The sequence below is a fragment of the Pseudorca crassidens genome, chromosome 10 (assembly GCF_039906515.1).
Source record: "Pseudorca crassidens isolate mPseCra1 chromosome 10, mPseCra1.hap1, whole genome shotgun sequence".
NCBI lineage: Eukaryota > Metazoa > Chordata > Mammalia > Artiodactyla > Delphinidae > Pseudorca > Pseudorca crassidens.
Genome location: NC_090305.1, coordinates 96,267,071 through 96,284,630, shown reverse-complemented (window position 1 = coordinate 96,284,630; position 17,560 = coordinate 96,267,071). Strand labels below are relative to the sequence as shown.

Here is a 17,560-nt window from a genome sequence, read left to right as displayed (position 1 = left end):
AATGCCAGTGGTAGTTTGATAGGGATTGCATTGAATCTGTAGATTGCTTTGGGTAGTATAGTCATTTTCACAGTGTTGATTCTTCCAATCCAAGAACATGGTATATCTCTCCATCCATTTGCATCATCTTTAATTTCTTTCATCAGTGTCTTATAACTTTCTGCATACAGGTCTTTTGTCTCCTTAGGTAAGCTTATTCCTAGATATTTTATTCTTTTTGTTGCAATGTAAATGGGAGTGTTTTCTTGATTTCACTTTCAGAGTCTTCATCATTAGTGTATAGAAATGCAAGAGATTTCTGTGCATTAATTTTGTATCCTGCTACTTTACCAAATTCATTGATTAGCTCTAGTAGTTTTCTGGTAGCATCTTTAAGATTCTCTATGTACAGTATCATGTCATTTGCAAACAGTGAAAACTTTACTTCTTTTTCGATTTGGATTCCTTTTATTTCCTTTCCTTCTCTGATTGCTGTGGCTAAAACTTCCAAAACTATGTTGAATAAGACAGGTGAGAGTGGGCAACCTTGTCTTGTTCCTGATCTTAGTGGAAATGCTTTCAGTTTTCACCACTGAGGATGAAATTGGCTGTGGGTTTGTCATATATGGCCTTTATTATGTTGAGGAAAGTTCCCTCTTTGCCTACTTTCTGCACGGTTTTTATCATAAATGGGTGTAGAATTTTGTCGAAAGCTTTCTCTGCATCTATTGAGATGATCATATGGTTTTTCTCCTTCAATTTGTTAATATGGTGTATCACATTGATTAATTTGCATATATTGAAGAATCCTTGCATTCCTGGAATAAACTCCACTTGATCATGGTGTATGATCCTTTTAATGTGCTGTTGGATTCTGTTTGCTAGTATTTTGTTGAGGATTTTTGCATCTATGTTCATCAGTGATATTGGCCTGTAATTTTCTTTCTTTGTGACATCATTTTCTGGTTTTGGTATCAGGGTGATGGTGGCCTCACAGAATGAGCTTGGGAGTGTTCCTCCCTCTGCTGTATTTTGGAAGAGTCTGAGAAGGATAGGTGTTAGCTCTTCTCTAAATGTTTGATAGAATTCGCCTGTGAAGCCATCTGGTCCTGGGCTTTTGTTTGTTTTAAGATTTTTAATCACAGTTTCAATTTCAGTGCTTGTGATTGGTCTGTTCATATTTTCTATTTCTTCCTTATTCAGCCTTGGTAGGTTGTGCATTTCTAAGAATTTGTCCATTTCTTCCAGGTTGTCCATTTTATTGGCATAGAGTTGCTTGTAGTAATCTCTCATGATCTTTTGTATTTCTGCAGTGTCAGTTGTTACTTCTCTTTTTTCATTTCTAATTCTATTGATTTGAGTCTTCTCCCTTTTTTTCTTGATGAGTCTGGCTAATGGTTTATCAATTTTGTTTATCTTCTCAAAGAACCAGCTTTTAGTTTTATTGATCTTTGCTATCATTTCCTTCATTTCTTTTCCATTTATTTCTGATCTGATTTTTATGATTTCTTTCCTTCTGCTAACTTTGGGGGGTTTTTTGTTCTTCTTTCTCTAATTGCTTTAGGTGTAAGGTTAGGTCGTGTATTTGAGATGTTTCCTGTTTCTTAACGTAGGATTGTATTGCTATAAACTTCCCTCTTAGAACTGCTTTTGCTGCATCCCATAGGTTTTGGGTCATCATGTCTCCATTGTCATTTGTTTCTAGGTATTTTTTTATTTCCTCTTTGATTTCTTCCATGATCACTTCATTATTAAGTATTGTTTAGTCTCCATGTGTTTGTATTTTTTACAGATCTTTTCATGTAATTGATACCTAGTCTCACAGAGTTGTGGTCAGAAAAGATACTTGATACGATTTCAATTTTCTTAAATTTACCAAGGCTTGATTTGTGACCCAAGATATGATCTATCCTGGAGAATGTTCCATGAGCACTTGAGAAAAATGTGTATTCTGTTTTTGGATGGAATGTCCTATAAATATCAATTAAGTCCATCTTGTTTAATGTATCATTTAAAGCTTGTGTTTATTTATTTTCATTTTGGATGATCTGTCCGTTGGTGAAAGTGGGGTGTTAAAGTCCCCTACTATGAATGTGTTACTGTCGACTTCCCCTTTTATGGCTGTTAGTATTTGCCTTATGTATTGAGGTGCTCCTATGTTGGGTGCATAAATATTTACAATTGTTATATCTTCTTCTTGGATCGATCCCTTGATCATTATGTAGTGTCCTTCTTTGTCTCTTCTAATAGTCTTTATTTTAAAGTCTATTTTGTCTGATATGAGAATTGCTACTCCAGCTTTCTTTTGGTTTCCATTTCCATGGAATATCTTTTTCCATCCCCTTACTTTTAGTCTGTATGTGTCTCTAGGTTTGAAGTGGGTCTCTTATAGACAGCATATATATGGGTCTTGTTTTTGTATCCATTCAGCCAATCTGTGTCTTTTGGTGGGATCATTTAGTCCATTTACATTTAAGGTAATTATCGATATGTATGTTCCTATTCCCATTTGCTTAACTGTTTTGGGTTCGTTATTGTAGGTCTTTTCCTTCTCTGTGTTTCTTGCCTAGAGAAGTTCCTTTAGCATTTCTTGTAAAGCTGGTTTGGTGGTGCTGAACTCTCTCAGCTTTTGCTTGTCTGTAAAGGTTTTAATTTCTCCATCAAATCTGAATGAGATCCTTGCTGGGTAGAGTAATCTTGGTTGCAGGTTTTTCTCCTCCATCACTTTAAATATGTCCTGCCAGTCCCTTCTGGCTTGCAGAGTTTCTGCTGAAAGATCAGCTGTTAACCTTATGTGGATTCCCTTGTGTGTTATTTGTTGTTTTTCCCTTGCTGCTTTTAATATGGTTTCTTTGTATTTAATTTTTGACAGTTTGATTAATATGTGTCTTGGCATGTTTCTCCTTGGATTTATCCTGTACGGGACTCTCTGTGCTTCCTGGACTTGATTAACTATTTCCTTTCCCATATTAGGGAAGTTTTCAACTATAATCTCTTTAAATATTTTCTCAGTCCCTTTATTTTTGTCTTCTTCTTCTGGAACCCCTATAATTCTAATGTTGGTGCATTTAATGTTGTCCCAGAGGCCTCTGAGGCTGTCCTCAGTTCTTTTCATTCTTTTTTCTTTATTCTGCTCTGCAGTAGTTATTTCCACTATTTTATCTTACAGGTCACTTATCGATTCTTCTGCCTCAGTTATTTTGCTATGGATCCCATCTAGAGTATTTTTAATTTCATTTATTGTGTTGTTCATCGCTGCTTGTTTCATCTTTAGTTCTTCTAGGTCCTTGTTAAATGTTTCTTGCATTTTGTCTATTCTGTTTCCAAGATTTTGGATCATCTTTACTATCATTATTCTGAATTCTTTTTCAGGTAGACTGCCTATTTCCTCTTCATTTGTTAGGTCTGGTGGGTTTTTATCTTGCTCCTTCATCTGCTGTGTGTTTTCCTGTCTTCTCATTTTGCTTATCTTACTGTGTTTGGGGTCTCCTTTTTGCAGGCTGCAGGTTCGTAGTTCCCATTGTTTTTGGTGTCTGTCCCCAGTGGCTAAGGCTGGTTCAGTGGGTTGTGTAGGCTTCCTGGTGGAGGGGACTAGTGCCTGTGTTCTGGTGGATGAGGCTGGATCTTGTCTTTCTGGTGGGCAGGTCCACGTCTGGTGGTGTGTTTTGGGGTGTCTGTGGACTTATGATTTTAGGCAGCCTCTCTGCTAATGGGTGGGGTTATGTTCCTGTCTTGCTAGTTGTTTGGCATAGGGTGTCCAGCACTGTAGCTTGCTGGTAGTTGAGTGAAGCTGGGTGCTGGTGTTAAGATGGAGATCTCTGGGAGATTTTTGCCATTTGATATTGTGTGGAGCTGGGAGGTCTCTTGTGGACCAGTGTCATGAAGTTGGCTCTCCCACCTCAGAGGCACAGCACTGACTCCTGGCTGAAGCACCAAGTGCCTTTCATCCACACAGCTCAGAATAAAAGGGAGAGAAGGAAGGAAGGAAGGAATGGAAGGGAGGGAGGGAGGGAGGGAGGAAGGGAGAGAGGGAGAGAGGAAGGGAGGAAGGGAGGAAGGGAGGAAGGAAGGAAGGAAGGAGAAAGAAAGAAAGGAGCGAGGGAGGGAGGGAGGGTGGGAAGGAAGGAAAGAAAGAAAGAAGATAAAGTAAAATAAAATAAAGTAAGATAAAATTAAATTAAATTAAAATAAAAAATAATTATTAAGAAAAAGATTTTTTTTAAAAAAAGGAAGGATAGAACCCTAGGACAAATGGTGGAAGCAAAGCTATACAGACAAAATCTGACAAAGAAGCATACACATACTTACAAAAAGAGGAAAAGGGGAAAAAATAATAAATCTTGCTCTCCAAAGTCCACCTCCTCAATTTGGGATGACTCGTTGTCTATTCAGGTATTCCACAGATGCAGGGTACATCAAGTTGATTGTGGAGCTTTAATCCACTGCTTCTGAGGCTGCTGGGAGGGATTTCCCTTTCTATTCTTTGTTCTCACAGCTCCCGTGGCTCTGCTTTGGATTTGGCCCCGCCTCTGCGTGTAGGCCGCCGGAGGGCATCTGTTCTTCGCTCAGACAGGACGGGGTTAAAAGAGCCGCTGATTCGGGGGCTCTGGCTCACTCAGGCTGGGGGGAGGGAGGGGCACAGAGTGCGGGGTGAGCCTGCGGTGGCAGAGGCCAGTGGGACATTGCAGCAGCCTCAGGTGCGCCTTGTGTTCTCCCGGGGAAGTTGTCCCTAGATCCCGGTACCCTGGCAGTGGGGGGCTGCACAGGCTCTCCAGAAAGGGGGTATGGATAGTGACCTGTGCTCGCACACAGGCTTCTTAGTGGCGGCAGCAGCAGCCTTAGCATCTCATGCCCGTCTCTGGGGTCCGCGCTTTTAGCCGCAGCTCGTGCCCGTCTCTGGAGCTCCTTTAAGCAGCACTCTTAATCCCCTCTCCTCGCGCACCAGGAAACAAAGAGGGTAGAAAAGGTCTCTTGCCTCTTCTGCAGGTCCAGACTTTTCCCCGGACTCCCTCCCGGCTAGCCGTGGTGCACTAACCCCCTGCAGGCTGTGCTCACGCCGCCAACCCCAGCCCTCTCCCAGACCCGCCTGCCCTGGCGGGTGAGCAGACAAGCCTCTCGGGCTGGTGAGTGCCAATTGGCACCGATCCTCTGTGCTGGAATCTCTCTGCTTTGCCCTCCGCACCCCTGTTGCTGCGCTCTCCTCCGCGGTTCTGGCTCCGAAGCTTCCCCCTCCGCCACCCGCAGTCTCCGCCCGCGAAGGGGCTTCCTAGTGTGTGGAAACCTTTCCTCCCTCACAGCTCCCTCCCACTGGTGCAAGTCCCGTCCCTATTCTTTTGTCTGTTTATTCTTTTTTCTTTCACCCTAGCCAGGTACGTGGGGAGTTTCTTGCCTTTTGGGAGGTCTGAGGTCTTCTGCCAGCGTTCAGTAGGTGTTCTGTAGGAGTTGTTCCACATGTAGATGTATTTCTGGTGTATCTGTGGGGAGGAAGGTGATCTCCGCGTCTCACTCTTCCACCATCTTCCACTTAAATCCTTAAAAAGGTCTTTGACTACAAATTCCCCTTTGCCCTGTACATCTGATTCAACTGTTCAACTGTACCCACTCCACTTCCATAATAAAGCTCACTACTTTCTCTTACTCCCCACCCCACTTAATTATCTCTTAACTAGACTTCTGTAATAATCTTGCAACCAATTTCCTTCTTGATGCTCTCTATATTGCTACTAAATTAATCCTTTGGAAACACAGGTCTTCATTCCCATGAACAAAATCTTCAATGGCTCCCCATGCCTACAGATTCAAATTTACTCAAGGTTTTGTGTTAACTGATTCAACCCATTTTTCTAGGCTTTTGGGTTTTTTTCCCTTCATGCAGGTTACACTCAATTTGACAAAAGTTCTTGCCCTCAATTGTGTCTTTGCTTCTCTTACTGTTCCTTCGTGGCACTGGAAGCTCCACAACAGAAGGAACCGTATCTCTTTTGTTCTTCATTATGCATATGTTGCCTAGAACACTGATTCAACTATCCACTGAATGAATGAAAACCACCCTACTCAAAGCTCAGCTCCATGGCCATTCTCAACACAGTCCCACCCAAAGCCAGCAAACTGCCTTTCTAAAACTCCCCTTATGTCTTCCGTGAGGGTGGGGAGATTCCCATAACATTATGTGCCAATTTTAAGGCACTTAATATTTCTATCCTATACATGGCTATTATGAGGCAAATACTCTACCACAAATAACCCTGCCTGATACATTTATGAATCATCTCCTACCATGATGCCTTGCACACAGTTTGAGTATAAAAGAATAGATACACTACTTTGCTGTTATATTCATTCATTCACTCAACATTTAGAGAGCTTACTATGTGCCAGGCACTGTTCTTTGCCCTGGGATGCACCAATGAAAAAAGGAAAAAGCCCTGCCCCTATGGAATTTATATTCAGAAGACAGATGAAGACAATAAGCAAGATAATCTCTGATGGTGGTAAGTGTGGTGAAAATTACAATGGAGGTGACATGATCAATCCTGACTGGGGAAGATACCTACCATACACAGGATGACAGGAAAATGTAAAGGTTAAAGCTGGTCAAATCATTTGGCCCACTTCCTGGAACTCCAAAGAAAACTACAAAATGAAAGTTTTAGGCGCCAACATTTCAATCACTCAACAGTGGAAAATCATGCCTGTAACCAAAATGTACACATAAGGGTTATTTAAAGCCTGTAACATCCTTTTTTTCTTTTTTTAAAAAATATTTTTAAGATAAGGGTAGATGTTGGTTCCTTGGATTGAGAGAGGAAGGGATCAGGAATTCCGTCTTGAACTGACTGAATGTGAGTTGCCTATTAGCCGTCAAAGTAGGTAAATCAAGTAGACTACTTGAGACCACTCAGCATGTACAGCATGATCCCATCAATGTTGTCAAGAAAGCATATACTGGGCATTATGCTAAGTGAAATAACTGAGACAGAGAAAGACACATATATGGAATCTAAAACAAAACACAAAATATCCCAACTCATAGACGGAGAACAGATTGGGGCTGGAATAGGTGAAAGGAGATCAAAAGGTACAAACTTCCAGTTACAAAATACATACAGAAGTCATGAGATGTAATGTACAGAAAAGTGACTATAGTTAAGAATACCGTATTGTATACTTGCAGTTACTACGAGAGTAATCATCACAAGAAAAAAAATTCTAACTATGTATGGTAGTGATGTTAACTGGACTTACTGTAGTGATTATTTCACAGTATATACAAACATAGAATCGTTACATTATACAACTAAAATTAATATATTATATGTCAAATACATCAATTTTTTAAAAGCTGATATTTGTATATATAAAGGGAGAAGAAAAAATCTGAAGGATATACAGCTTAATGTTAATAGTGATTAAATATTAATGGTATTAAAGATTATTTTTTCCAATCTGTATATCCACACTACTTTTTTAAACAATATGGATTTTGTGTATTTTTTTAAACGTTTTAAGTTTTTTAATTCAGCCACTGAATGAAGAAATAATAAGATCAAAATAAGGAAACCAACAGCTAGTGGAGTGAAACAGGTAGATTATAGAGGGAGAAAAAAGTGAATTTCCTCCATTTCCCAGTTTTTCCTCTGAAAGAAACTATTCAGAAATGATCAAATCTATATATTTGTGTTAAACCATTCTCCAGACAAAATGAGCTTTCAAGAAAAAAGTAAAGAAAAGGTAGCCTAGTGATGTGTGTCTAAACCAGACCTTAAGCCACCTTAAGAAAGGAAACTGCCAAAAGCCCTTTCTGGCCCAGCCTGCATGCAGTCTGCAGAGCCCAGTTCTCATCTAGGGGAACAGGCCAACACAGACACAGCACACTGCCTGCTGGGGCTTGCAAATTTACAGCTGTCAACAGTGACTAAAATCCACTTGGATCTTAAATCCTGGTTTAAAAATTACAACAAACATACACAAAAAGCACTACTATGGTTTAATACAAATTTAAAAAGTTCATCTAAGCATATATTTGTACAGGACACCTGAATTCTAGAGGGCAGGTACTACTCAAAAGGTTCACTCTTTTCTTCCTGTTGGGATCCGTCTACCTTTCCACCTCTTAAATAAAGCAGCAAACCATCTCAGTTTTTCTTCTGGCAAGAGGCTGGGATCTTATAACCGGCATTTTATATTGGAGCCTTTACACTTTTATTTTATTCTCTGATCTGTGAGTAAGAGTTCCAATTCCAGATATAGGAAAGCACCACTAAATTCTCAAACAATAAGGTTGTCAGTGCTTATTCACTCTTCACAAGCATCAAAACCGAAGAACAGAGAAGTTAAATGACTTGTCCACAGTCCTGCCATTAGTCAGTGGTGGGACAAACAAAAGAACAACTCATATTTCCAATTCCCTGTAAATTCTTTCCATAACAAATAATACAATTATATATACACACACACAGACACACAGACACACACACACAGTCCAAGGAGAAGTATATAGATCTATTAACCTCATTTTCTAAAAGGAAGAATTATATGAGTAGGTCCATCAAAAATAACTAGCCTATCCAGGAGGCTAAAACATTTTTTCTACCAGCCCATCTCAGCTATCAAAAAAATTCAACATGATAAAATATAACGTGCTCAAAACTTTTCCAAGAATTAAACAAAACCAAACCTTACTTCCTAAACAAAAGCTACAAATATTTAAATATAATTAAGAGAAATCTAAAAAATAATTGAGCATAAAGGCTGATGATTACATCAAATGTTACCCCTGACACATAACAGTTACCATTTAGAGCGCTATGTGCCAGGCACAGTGCTAAGCACTTTACATACATTCATTTAATTCTGAAAACCACTCCAGGAGGCAGTTCTTTGACCATCTACATTTTACAGAGGAGGAAAAAATGAAACACACAGATGCTAATACAAGTGATATATAGCCAAGTCAATATTCAAATCCAAATCTATCAGATTCCAAAACTCTCATTCCTAACATTATGCTACACTTTGCATACTGAAATATGAATATGGGTTCATAAAGACACTTGTTCTTAATTTTATATTTTAAATGTAATATTTGTCCATTGCAAAATACATGTTAGCACCCAGTGTATGCCAGAAACTGTTTAAGACACTTGGAACACATCAGTGAACAAAAAAGAGAGAATTCCCTGCTCTCCAGGAGATCATATTATAGTAACCTAGCAGCTAACACATGCCTTATTTTGATCACTGTTCAGTGTTTTAGAAGTATAAACCCGTAATAACTCCATGAGGTAGAAACTACTATTATTCCTATTTTACAAGTAAGGAAGCAGATACTGAGCGGTTAAATAACTTGCCAAAAATAGTACAGGTGTTAAGAGTCAGGATCTGGACCTAAATAATCTGGCTTTCAACTCCCAACCTCCATGCATTCTAATTCATGTAGCCACTTATACATATTCCAAATAAACTCAACCATACCACATTCATATACCAACAAATTTAGGCTCAAAATATATTCTTATAGTAACACTATTTTGGTAGATGCTTAAGTAACTGTCATCAAGTAAATTGATACAAAAGACATTTTTAGAAGCATTTTGCCAATCATCATACAATTTTTTTTGAACAACAAATGATTACTTTTCTAGCCCAGTTTAAGAGGAAAGGCCTCAATTTTCAAGAAAAGTGTCACTACTTAGGTACCTGAATCCTAAAATTATTTTGCCAGTATTATAATTTTTTAAAAATACAGTATTCTTAGAGATAATTTCTAAATGAACCCTAAAACTTTATTAATATTTTAATTTTTTAAAAAAGTTTGTCCGGATATGAAATAAGAATCTTATTCTATTATATAAAACTGGGAAAACTATGAAATCAGATCCAAATACAAGATCCAATATCTAATTTAGGAAACAATATAACGGGACTTCCCTGGTGGGAGAGTGCTTAAGAATCCGCCTGCCAATGCAAGGGACACAGGTTCGAGCCCTGGTCTGGCAAGATCCCACATGCCACAGAGCAACTGAGTCCGTGCGCCACAACTACTGAGCCTGTGCTCTAGAGCCTGCGAGCCACAACTACTGAAGCCCGCACGCCAAGAGCCTGCGCTCCGCAACAAGAGAAGCACCGCAATGAGAAGCCCCTGCACTGTGAAGCCCCTGCACTGCAATGAAGAGTAGCCCCTGCTCACCACAACTAGAGAAAGCCTGTACGCAGCAACGAAGACCCAACACAATCAAAAATAAATAAATAAAATAAATAAATTTATTAAAAACAAAAAACAATGTAACCTTTAAAAAAAATAGCACAATAGAATGTAAGACTTGTGGTTTTTACTTTGAAGAAAGAAATTAACTCAAATCACTCCATTACAGATTTCAATTTTGGTTTGTCCTGTCTCAGAAAAACTAAATGCCTTAAATTATCGTTTGATTTTGACCTATTCAGCAGACAGGTTAATATTTCTTTCCTTTGTTTTTTTCGTACAAGAGTTCAAAAGACATAAATCAACTTTTACAAGTATAAATGATACTCAAGTTATAAACTTAAAAATTTCATATGCTATAGCTTCAAAAAGTGGTCTACCTGGCAAACTTTCTTAGACTCTGGTTTAGGAAAAACTGCTTTTAATACACCCCCCGCAAAAAAAGTGAGCAGCATCCCACTATAATAGGCAAGACTAGGTAAGGACTGCACGGAAACATGCCATAATTCTGGAATACAAACCCCTAAGACAATCCACCAGGAAGTTTAAAACAAATTAGGCTGTGATAGCTAAAGGGGATGAGCTGTATTTATATGGCTTGCCTGCAAAGTTTAGTAAAAAAGAAAATTGAAAAAGGAATTATGTTCTCTATAGTCTCAGTCTTAGCGGTTGCTGAAGCATAAATAGGTACTTCTTAAAACATTAAACAAAGAAACAGAGCAATTATCTGATAGGATAGTTTTAAAATACTGCTGGTTAACTTTACCTTACCAACAAAACTAAGTATGCCCTAAAAATACCACAGGACAAAGTGCTTAAATGAAGTCCAAGTTTTGTTCAGAAGACCTTCTCAGTAGGAGTGCATACTTTCTGGAAAGCAATTTGGCCATTTGACATGAAATATGTTCACACCCTTGACCCAGTGACGCCAACTCTGGAACCCATCCTCAGGAAATGCAGATCAAACTGATGTACAACAGCAAAACCCTGCAAACCACTCAACTGTCCAATAATGAGGAAATGATCAAATATACGTGGTATATCCACAAGATATGCTATAACAGGATAAATTATGAAGGAATTAAAGATGGTTTTAGACACAGAAAAATGTGTACACCGTAATTAAAAGAAAACAAACCAGGATACAAACATTATAAACGTTATCTCAAGACTTTTTTAGCCGTTTAGATATATACTTTTTAAAAAAAAAAGATGAAAAGGAAATACTCTGGTATGCTGACAGTAGTTAACTTTGGATGGTGGAGATAACAAGCGGTTTCTTCTATTTTATAGTATTCTTTTCAAATTTCTACTAATGACCCTGTGCTATTTTGATAATTAGGGGAAAAAAAGATCTTCTAAAAATAATATGTAAATAACTATTCTTTAATAGGTGCAATGCATTTTGTATCCATGTTCACTGACATTCCACTTTATCTCTGAGAAACACAGTGCTTTAAGTTGTGAAATATCCTCTAAGTTAGTAATTTAAAGTGCCTTAATGCACTCTTAACAGCTTCTTAAGGAGAACATTTTGTTTTGAGATTCTAAGCCTGCATGGAAAACACAATGGGAAAGGGGAAGGGGGTAAAGAACTTTGAAGAAATGCTCCTTGGCAGGATGCCTCCTGTTCCACAACTCTGAATCTGTATCTGAAGATGACCTCACTGGAAGGCCAGCTCCTACAGTCAAGTTTCAGATTTGCTAAACTTTACAGGTGAGCATGTTTTCTTTAAAAACTATTTTTGCCCTTCTTACCCCAAAGTAATTCAATAAGAAGCACTGTGATCACAGAACTATTTCTGCTCTTAAAAGATATTAAACGTAGTTCAATAACCCAACAATGCCTGTTAGCCAGTTATTTAAATGTCCAAACACAGTAGTATAATATTCCACTATTGCTACTTTCCATAGATTATCATTCTTTCCTCTAATTGATGTCCTCAAATACACAAACACTGTGTGTGTGTGTCTGTGTGTGTGTATATTCCTCAAATGTTAGTCAATATGCTTAAGAAGGTTGGATCTAAAAAGCTATCCAGATTTGTAAGAGGAGTATATTTATATTCAAAAAAGATGTTTAAAGGATTAAGAGCTCCCAATTCACAGCTCTATGGTTCTAACCTCAGGTAAATCTACAGACGCAGAAAGTGCACTGGCCATGGGTTCTAATTTTATCTCTGCTACTAATTAGCCTTAGGAATTTCACTTAACCTTTCTGGATCTCCTACCTACAACTATAAAACGAGGGTAAAATTAGACCACTTAATTAAGGTTTTTACAAACTCTTAAAAAAATTATTCTAGGTGCAGATTTCTACCATTTTTCCAAATATCTCCTTTTTCTAATTCTCAGCAGTAATAAACTTTTCCTTGGATTAACCTTTGAGCTCTCGATACTTCACAAAAATGTAGACAAATTTTTATAATACTACTAATTTCAAAAATACACAATGTCTATAAAACTTATCCCATAACATTTTGGTAAATCCTATTAAACATTTCTTCATAAGTATCCTATAACCCATCTAAGGGTCTCAGTTAAAAATAAAGATTACTCAACATACATTACACATACAAGACACATGCTTTATTACGTCATAACTGCCATAATACTTAGCAATGGGCAGTATTTCATTTCCTAACACTAATCAAAAAAATTAAAGACTAGATGTGTTTCTTTTCTGTTTTTTAATATTCAAAACAAAGAGAACACTACGTATATTAAGTGTCTCTACATAAAACATTAGATAACATGAAGTATCATTTGGGGTTTGAAACCATAAGAATATGAATTTGAGGACTGAAACTCTGTAAGCAAACTGCCTAATTTCAGAATGGACCAAACCCTGCATATAAGTAATTCAGCTTCACAAACCTTTTGAGTAAGTTAAATGACATCACTCAAAGTTTTCTTAACTTTTAAGGCAGAAAATAAAGACACATTTTAATTTGACGTTTACAAAAAGTTGATGTCTACCTAAGAAAATTGGCTTCACCTGAAGCTTTTCCTACCTGGAAAGTTACTTGTTGAATTTGAGAAATAAACGGCCAACTTTCTAAAGTAACACGTAGGAGTCAACGCGTCTGAATTTCTGAGTCTATAAATCAAACACTTTATACAAAGAATAATGCAGTTGATTTTTTTTAAGATAAAGCTAAATTTACTATTTTGGACACACTGTTTCTATCTAAAACTCTGTAAATTCACTTTTAATTACTAACTTTTTCCTCACCCTCAATATATTCTATAGGAACCACAGATTAGATTAAAGTCTGAGGTTTAAAAAAAGGCATGAAATTTACTGAGGTCTCTTTTTTTCCAGCATCTTAAAGGCCACGGGCAATTACCGTCACGATTTTTTCTTAACAGAACCTACCCACATCATATCATTCAAAAAGAATGGTATAGGGAATTCCCTGGCGGTCCAGGGGTTAGGACTCAGAGCTCTCACTGCCATAGATCCAGGTTCAATCCCTGGTCGGGGAACTAAGATTCCCCAACTCGCACCGCGCAGCCAAAACAAAACGCAATGAAGAGTCTAACATTAAAATAATAGCTCACTTTGAGTTCAACAGCTTTCCAGATGTTAAAATAATCTAATGCAAAAAAGGGGGGAACAGAGAGGACATGATGTGATTACTTGCCACAATCTAGGAATCCACTACAGCAGTCCACATTTGGATACATACACAAATTCAAAGACGGAAATGACCCCAGCTAATTCCTTTCTGAATATTTTTCAAAATATCGTTTCTGCATTAAACGAGTATACCCACTACAAATAATAACATCAGTTACCATTTATCTAACCCCTTCTATAGGCAGGCATGACGCGAGTCACTTAACATCTGTCAATTCATGTACTCACAGCAACTCTGTAAGAAACCCATTATTATCTCCTCTTAATAGATGGGAAATCAAGGACTGAAAGAGGATACAAGGCTGCTAAGTGGCAGAGCCAGACTGCAAACCCAGGGATGCTTGACTTCAAAGTTCATGCTCATTATATTAAACTACACTGTCTACTGGAAACATAAGCATGAAAATAGAGCTTGTATTTTTAGAAGTTCCTCAAAGATTTACTGAACTTTTTTTAGGTTTCCCAAGAATAACTACTTCTCTGCAACAAACGAGACTGACTGTAGTAATATACCTATATACCCTATAAAATAATTCAGTCTTGTCAAAAAGATAGAATTTAGGAGGAGACACCAATTCTTATCTGAAAGGAATATCAGAAAATGTACAGTTAAATGAGCTCAGCTGCACTCAGGCTGAGCTTTTCCACATCACACAAAAGTTCGAATATGGATACTTAGCGCAAAGTCTTTCCTTACTAATTTTAGTGGTACTAGACACACATGCCACTTTTCTATGACTGTTGAAAAAAGTCACCTCAAGCACCCCCCCAATCATATTATACAAAAAGAGCCCAAAAAGTAGGCCATGCAACATTCCTCAAAGGAAGTTTGGAGTTCTGCTGATCTCTATTTCTCCAAGTCTTACTCATTCCTGTTGCTCTATAACTGCAAGGACTGAGAGTCACGAGTTACACAAGTTGTGTTCCCTAACAAGGAAGTCGTGTTTGAATAATTCCAGTAACCCAACCAGTTGGACAGCTAGTCGCCTATTTTTTCACCCATCATCTAAACGGTGGAGGAACTGCTGCCATCTCTCTTTGGAGTAGCTGGGCAAGCACAAGCCCCTATCAGCTAAGACTGAGGCACAGCAACTCCTGGGCTGTAAATAAAGATTGACGAGAATCTTTCGCTCTTATTTCTTCCCCAGCCAACCAAACAAGCAATATTGAATCATCCTCCTTCCCCTCAATCACTGCTGAATAAACACCACATTATATATAGGTTCCCAGGGCAATTTCCCTCCCAGACACCCATTCCCTGGGCGCGGAATAAGCTACGTTCCTGCCCAGACCCTTCCCCTCCCTTCATTTAAGAAGCACCATCACAAAAGACCACCCCCGCTTTTTCAACGTAGTTAACTTTACGCTGGCTGCAAATCTTACCCCCTAGATGAGGACATTTAGCTCTAGAAATGCAAAGACCCCCTAATTGCTCGGCTTAATAAAAGCTGTGCATTTATAAGTCAATTATACTTCAATTAGATATGTAAAGTACAGAATAAAGTAAAATAAAAGCTGTGCACTACTCTGGACTGGCTGGAAATGTCCCTCCCCAGCTTTACCGGTGAGCGCAGCACAATCAACTTGATCTTGGCCCCTCGGGGAACGGGTGAAAACCAGTAACTGAATTACAGCGGAGAAGCTGCCCACAGAATTCAGGAATGAGTCCCCACCGGTCCCCTGCTTTCCTACATCGGGGCTCTTCGTCCCGAGTGGTTAGTTGAGAGGATCTCAATTTTTATGCTTTCTCACGGGACACACGGAGTCGCCAAATCCCACCCTTCAGGAAAGTGACAAGCTGGAGTTAACCCTTCCGCTGCCCTCACAGTCCAAACCCGAAGGAAACCCCAATCCCCCAAGCGCCTTAAAAATGTGATAAGCCCAATTCCACCCTTTCCAAACCCCGGCCGCGTTAAGAACACGGCGCTTGGAAGAAAACAACTAAATGGAATTAACCCTTCAGCTGCCGATCTCAGCGCTACACTTCAGCCACCAACACACGCGAAGCTCCGAGTCCTGACCCTAGGGGAGGTGACAAGCACGGCTACTCCCTCCCCCAACACACACACACTCCCAAGAGCCCCGCCGCGCAGAGGGGACCCCCAAGCCAGGCCTGCCCGCGGACCCCGCGCCGGACGCGCGGGCTGCGGCGCCCCGGGCGGGTGAGCGGGAGGGCACTCACCGCGATGACATTGACGAAGGTGGTCTTGCCCGAGTACTGCAGCCCTACGAGCGTCAGCTCCATCTCCTCCTTCCAGAAGAGCGAGCGGAACCAGTCCAGCAGGCGGGAGATGAGAGCCAGCATGATGGCGGCCGGGAAGAAGGACGGACGGGCGAGCGGGCAGGCAGCGGTGACGACGACCTCCACACAAGTGGGCCTCGGCCCGAACCCCCCAACGGTTCCTCGGGACCCCGGCTCGACGCTGGCGGGCACGGGCTGGCGGCGGCAGCGGCCGAAGCCAGGAAGCCGAACGGGTCATATGACTTGCACTACCCCGCACGCTTGTCCCCGCGCTGCCGTCTGCGCCCACGGCAAGAGCGGCGGGCCCCCACCCCCACCCCCCCGGCCAGGCGCGCCCGCCGCCTACAGCGCCACCTGTTGGGGCCTCCGTGCAGCACCGCGTACCTGCGAGCCGCCCTTGGGCTCCTTTCCTACTACCCTCCTTGGCTTATTCACATTGGTTCATTCATCTTTCATCCTCTTTACAATTGTTTATTGACAGTCCGCTCTGTGCAGAAAGACTTCAAAACTCTGGGGATACAGCATGGAAATCCCTGTCGTATATAATAAAAGATGGAAGCCACATGTATTTATCAGTAGAGAAGTGATAACTCCAGTATGTTCCCGAAAGGGAATACTATAGAGCTGTTTAAAAAAGAATGAGAAAGTTCTATATAAACTGATATGGAATGATGTCCAGGAAATATTTTGAAGGAACATAAATGCAAGAGGCCAACTATGTATTAAATGACATCTTCAGTATAAGATGGGAAAACAAGAATATATATGTACATATATACAAATACGTATTGTAGTTGCATAAAGAGATACTGGGAGACTAGTAAAAATGGTTTTCTATGGGGGTCAGGGAAACTGGATAGTCAGAAACTGGATAGTTCCCAGAAATGGGAACGAGCCTTCTCTGGATATCTTTTTATATCATTTTCACTTTCAACCATGTAAATAAGTCACCTGTTCAAAAGTTTAATTTAACTAAAAAGTACACTAAAATATCTGCAAGGTTTTCAAATTTTAAAAAATACCTTCCCCTGAGGAGCTTACATTCCAGGGGGGAGATACGTAACATAATAAACAAATAAATATAAGACATAATGCCATGTAGTACTGAGCATTATAAAGAAAACTGAACAAGAAGACACAGGAGTGGTCCCTGTTCTAGGGGTTAGGGTTAGAGTAGACCTCTCAAAGGAGTTGGCCCTGGATGGGAAGACCTGGAGGACATGAGAATGAGAGCCAGGCACACATCTGGTGGAAGCACGTTTCAGACAGAAGGAACAGCAAAGACTCTGAAGGGGAAAGGCACATGGAATGCTCTAGGAATAGAAAGACAGTCATTGTGGTTAGCTCAGAATCCTAATACTAAGAGATATGGATGGAGAAAGATGCAGGGACCAGAGGAAGTAGGGTATGGTCGCCCTAGTTCAGGTCTTGATATGATGGGGAACTCGGAGAGTGAACCAGTTTATATTTTTAAAAGTTTTCTCTGGCAGCT

At 39.8% G+C, this 17,560-nt stretch overlaps 1 protein-coding gene and 1 long non-coding RNA gene across 2 annotated transcripts in view; both read right to left on the bottom strand.

The window, feature by feature from the left end:
* Window positions 1-16,341, bottom strand: part of ARL8B (ADP ribosylation factor like GTPase 8B) — a 65,573-nt gene extending 49,232 nt beyond the window's left edge. Inside the window, 2 exon segments of the mRNA XM_067755279.1 lie at window positions 16,009-16,182; window positions 16,184-16,341. Of these exon segments, the coding sequence (XP_067611380.1) occupies window positions 16,009-16,182; window positions 16,184-16,306 (297 nt within the window). The 5' untranslated portion in view covers window positions 16,307-16,341.
* On the bottom strand, window positions 4,073-15,879 carry LOC137232687 (uncharacterized). Its single transcript, XR_010947141.1, has 3 exons — window positions 15,389-15,879; window positions 5,369-5,453; window positions 4,073-4,599 (listed from the first exon to the last, which is right to left on the bottom strand). It is a non-coding gene; the product is annotated as an uncharacterized lncRNA (long non-coding RNA).
* Window positions 16,342-17,560: the final 1,219 nt, after the last annotated feature.